This window comes from Populus euphratica, unplaced genomic scaffold (assembly GCF_000495115.2).
Source record: "Populus euphratica unplaced genomic scaffold, PopEup_1.0 scaffold72.1, whole genome shotgun sequence".
Classification (NCBI taxonomy): Eukaryota; Viridiplantae; Streptophyta; class Magnoliopsida; order Malpighiales; family Salicaceae; genus Populus; species Populus euphratica.
Window position 1 is genome coordinate 543,398 of NW_011499922.1, and position 4,914 is coordinate 548,311.

Here is a 4,914-nt window from a genome sequence, read left to right on the forward strand (position 1 = left end):
ATAAATTTTATATCAGATCTAACCATAATACCACATAAAAATTATAAAATAATCTTAAAAAATTATTTTTATGCTAATATAAAAATAAAATAAAACTGTAATATTTAGTAATTATTAAGGTATCATTTCAAGTTTTTAATGAGTTTTGATTATTACAGGAGAAAGTTTTTTTTTTTTTTATGGGTTTAGCCTAATCTAAAATAAATTATTTTTAATTAGATCAATGTATGGACCATTGAGTCTAATTTTTAATTAATACACGTGATTCAATAAGTGAATGAAATACAAGGCATTTAATATTCTTAAATTATTGGAGATATTTTTTAAAAGAAAATATAATTAATGATAAATCCAAAAAAAAAAAAAGAGCCTGTGGCTCTCATTAATTGTTACAAGTAGCTTATACTTGAATGATGCATAGCACAAGGAATGGGAGAAGTTGTTAAATACACACTAAGTTGTTGAAGTTGAGCAGTATAATTAAATTAGTTGGTATAATGAATTTCCTTTTTTTATAAAAAAAATACACTAATTATTCCCATAATTCAAGGATTAATGAATTTGGATAAAATATAGTCATTGAATTATAACAATGCCCATTATGATTTTCTTGCCCCTATTAACTTAATCCCCTAACTTGGACAATATTCTAGACTATATAGAAAACTTATAAATATGTTTAATTTAGAAAAATATAAAATAAATTTGTTTTGAAGTATGATATTTAGTTCAAAAGATATAAATAAAGAAATAAAATAAATATTTTTGTAACTATTTAAGAAATTTAGTATTTTTTAAAATAAGAAACCATTCCTTCTTCACGTTCAATAACTTAAAAAATCAATAACAATCAAAATAAATTTTCTGAAAAACTAAACAAAACTGTTGTTGTCCCATTCACATCAATAAACTAAAAAACATTGCTTTTCCCTTCATTAACCATTCACAAATCTTCCCACACCAAACCACTTGCTCTTTACCACCAAGGCACCAACAGCACCAACAAAAACCAGAACAAACCCATTAAACAATAAAGAAAAAACCCACTTCTCCATTTCTTTTTCCATTCAAGAATCATCAGCAAACCATGGAATCAATGATCTGAGAGAAGAGAGAGAGAGAGAGTAAAAAGACCAAAACTTTATGCTAATTATGTTGGGTGGTATACAAATAGGAGTATTGGCAGCTTGTGTGGTGTTATTTGTGCCAATGGGAATGGCAGGTTATCATTTAAGCAGAAACAGGATGTTGTTTTTCAGTGGTGCCCTTTTCATTACACTTGCGGTAGGTGTTCATTTGACTCCTTATTTCCCTTCTGTTTCTGATTTTGTTAGTTCAGTTAAATCTGTTGTTGTTTATGATAATCGTGAGGATTCTTGTATTAATTTAGTTAATGAAGTTGTTTGGGATGTTAAACCTCGTATTATTAGTAGTAGTGGTGATGGTACTGTTGATTATGACAAGATATGGGATTGGTCTAAAAATGGGAAGGTGAAAGGTTGTGATTTTGAGAAGTTGGGGAGGGGAGATGTTAAGGATTTGCTTAACGGGTCATGGGTTGTTGTGGCAGGGGATTCGCAAGCGCGGTTGACTGTGCAATCTTTGTTAAGTTTGATTTTAGATGAGAAAAGGATGGGAATGATTAAGGGGGATTTGTATAAGAAGCATAGTGATTATGAGATTGTTGTGGATGAGATTGGTATGAAATTGGATTTTGTTTGGGCTCCGTATGTTGTTAATTTAACGAGTTTGATGATGGGGTTTAAGCAGAATAGAACTTACCCTGATGTTTTGGTGATGGGAGCAGGGTTGTGGCATATGCTTCATGTGAACAACGCATCGGATTATGATGTTGCATTGGAGAATTTGAGGGGTTCAGTGGTTTCCTTGTTACCGTTTTCACCAGAATTGGATATGGATGGGCCGGTGACTGGTTCTGTGTCTGTTAGATCTCCTCATCTGTTTTGGCTTGGGATGCCAATTTTGATAAATGGGATGTTGAATACAGAGGAGAAGAGGGAGAAGATGAATGATGAAATGTGGCGTGCTTATGATAGTGCACTGCATAGTAGTAGGCTCTTGCGCAGATATGGCGGTCCTCTTCTATTGTTGGATATTCAATCGTTGAGCTGGAATTGTGGACCGCGGTGTACAATTGATGGGATGCATTATGATGAAACTGTTTATGAAGCTGCTGTTCATATTCTGTTAAATGCATTGCTTATTGAATCTCATCAGAAGCTTTGATCTTCATAGTTTTGAATTTCAATAAAACTGAACAGCCCACACTGGAAAGACAAAAAGACTTTACAGAACTAATCTAGAGTAGTAGATCAACAAACACAGGAGGCTGATTTTTCTTCTTGTATTGCATCTTTAATCTGTTCCTGGTTTGTATCTTTTGCCTTTAGATTAACTCAGGAGTAAGTTTTTGTACTATTACTTACATGTCGAAATTCATTTTTTCTTATTTCTCTTTTTAAGGTGAATGAATATTGAATACTCACAATACTTGTATTCTATGGCCATTACAGACATGAAAGATTTGTATGGAAAGTAAATAAATGGGTTTTTTTTGGCACTACCAGCAATTAAAGCTCTGTTAACCAACTCTTCTTTGATTTGAGTGTGCTTTTCTTAATACTGGAGTTGTATGTTGTGTACATGGTTTCAGAGCTATCTTACAAATGTATTTGGTATTCTTCCTTTCCCTTATTATTCATTTTCCAATTCTCTGGAGAAACCTTTTATGCTGGCTTTCTAAATGCCTCCTTGTGTTGCATTTTTATCGTTACAAGTTGACAATGTTTTTAAAATTAGAACAAGAAGATACTAGTTGCTTTCAGTTTACAAGATTGCCTATCTGGTCTCTCAAATGTGAGCCTAGTTGTTACTGGTTACTGCTATGTCTGCAGTGACTAAAAATAAATAAACTAATGTTGTTGTGTAGCTTTGTAGTCTACACTTTGTTCACTTGTTTTGTCCCATTCCAGCTCCCAAATATGTGATTTGGATTGCTTACCTATTTAAATTCAACCTCTCTATAACTTATTTGAATTCAACTGCCAGACCTAACTGTTTCAGGGTGGATTTCAACCTAAAGCCATTTTACCCTCTTGATTGCTATTAAGAAAACCATTTAAAAAAAACACTTAATTGTTACAATTATATTATTTATTGCTTCAATTTATTGTTGATCTTGTTTGGCAATCTTAGCCAAGTCTATGCTTGATGCATCCATCTTCTATCTTATCCATGTATTGGTTGTTCTGAATATGGATTACTCTGGTTTGGCATTCCTAGTGGAGCATATGCTTCATGCAGGTTATCCTCTATATCGATCTGTCTTTGTTATGTTGTTTCACTAAAACTCACAACTTATGCCTTGAATAATTCTGGTTAAGGTATTTCTATTTGACAGAGTTGCTACAACTCAAGCTTAGATTTAGCCCAATTGATGAGTGTGTTTACCTGGGCGTTTAAGTTTAAATTTCAATGCATGTGCATGAGTGTTTATAGTTCATTGTGATGAACTTGTAGAAGAAAGGTTCAATCTCCTGTTCCTTCATGAATGATATGGTCCCGTTTGCTGAAACGTGAATATGTTAGCCTCTGAAGTTATAAACCAGGTAGAAAACGCCAGAAATCTACATTGTGAAGTTACAACATCACATAAATACTTTTTCTTCGAAATTATACTAGCCTCTGTTTTACTGCAGTCCGAACCACACTTCTCTTTTAGAAGAAGCATTGAACCATATTTGAACAACCTTTGTTTTTGTTTTGATCTCTCATTACCCTTTTTGGGTAGTACTAATACGCTGCCGAAGTTCTACCAGTTTACAGAGAACCAAAAATCAATGCCACAAAACTAGAAATAAGAAAAACAAAACAAATACGAGCTCAAGTGCTCCATATGCGTCCACACCAAACAAAATGAATTTGCTTTGATTGCATGAAGCACTAAAACCTTCATGTCGGTATTTTTCTAACAAAGCTTGACAGGACTTGCTAACTTCTGTTGATGCAGATATATACATACATATATATATATATATATATAGAAATGTTTTATCACATGCAAGATTACGCTTGTTTCGATAATCTTACAGTCATTGAGTAGATAGCCCACCCCTTGCGTTTGGAACTAAACCAATTTTCATTCCCAACTGCATTGAAGTTAATATACCAGTGCCAGAAATCTGTTGTTTCATTGTGATAGCGGTTTGTTTAATCCTTAATTATCAGCAAGCAATCATTTAGCGTACAGTTTCTCCTGTTTCGAATTGTTTCTGAATCATCCAAGCTGTGATAAACAGAAAGGTGTGTCCCTGATGCATTTGAGTCTCCCCAGGGATAACTGCAGCTTCCTGGTGAAGTTCATTATGAAATTAGAGGGAGAGGGGAGACAGATACGACGGATCTAAGCAAGAGAATAGTGCTTTAGGATTACAGTAGTCTTACACGTAGTTAAAAGATCAGACTAGCAGTGACCAGTCCAGGAAATAGATAGAGAGTTCGGTGGATTAACTACGTTTAACTAAGCTCTTTGGAAAAACCAAATCAACATTTTTTTTAAAAAAAAAATGGCCATCTTTTCTACTGACTCGACCTCATCTAGGTTTTAGGTTGGCGGAACACAGAATTGACTTGAGCTAGGCGAGGTCTTATGACCAGTCCTACATGTACCATTTTCTTCCTTGAACACTAAAAATCTCAAGAGTAGCAGGCATGCTTATCCAAAGCTGGAAAGTTATCACTCTTGAGTGTAAAGACCACTTTCAGGTTCTCTGACGAATTAAAGACCCGACACTACCAGAGCTTTTGGTAACAAAAACCTCCACTGCGAATATGCGCGAAGATCAGTGACCAGGAGGCCATTCCAAGGGTCACGAAAGGCGTCAAGGGAAAGAG

The 4,914-nt window shown here is 34.2% G+C and overlaps 2 protein-coding genes across 2 annotated transcripts in view; one reads left to right on the forward strand and one right to left on the reverse strand.

The window, feature by feature from the left end:
- The window catches only part of APG5 (autophagy protein Apg5 family), a 12,407-nt gene that overhangs the window by 5,290 nt on the left and 2,203 nt on the right, over positions 1–4,914 (reverse strand). The gene's annotated exons all lie outside the window — the stretch shown is intronic.
- LOC105135244 (Pmr5/Cas1p GDSL/SGNH-like acyl-esterase family protein) lies at positions 871–2,621 on the forward strand. Its single transcript, XM_011040035.1, has one exon. The coding sequence runs from the start codon at positions 1,144–1,146 to the stop codon at positions 2,245–2,247; it is 1,104 nt and encodes a 367-aa protein (XP_011038337.1). The 5' UTR covers positions 871–1,143; the 3' UTR covers positions 2,248–2,621.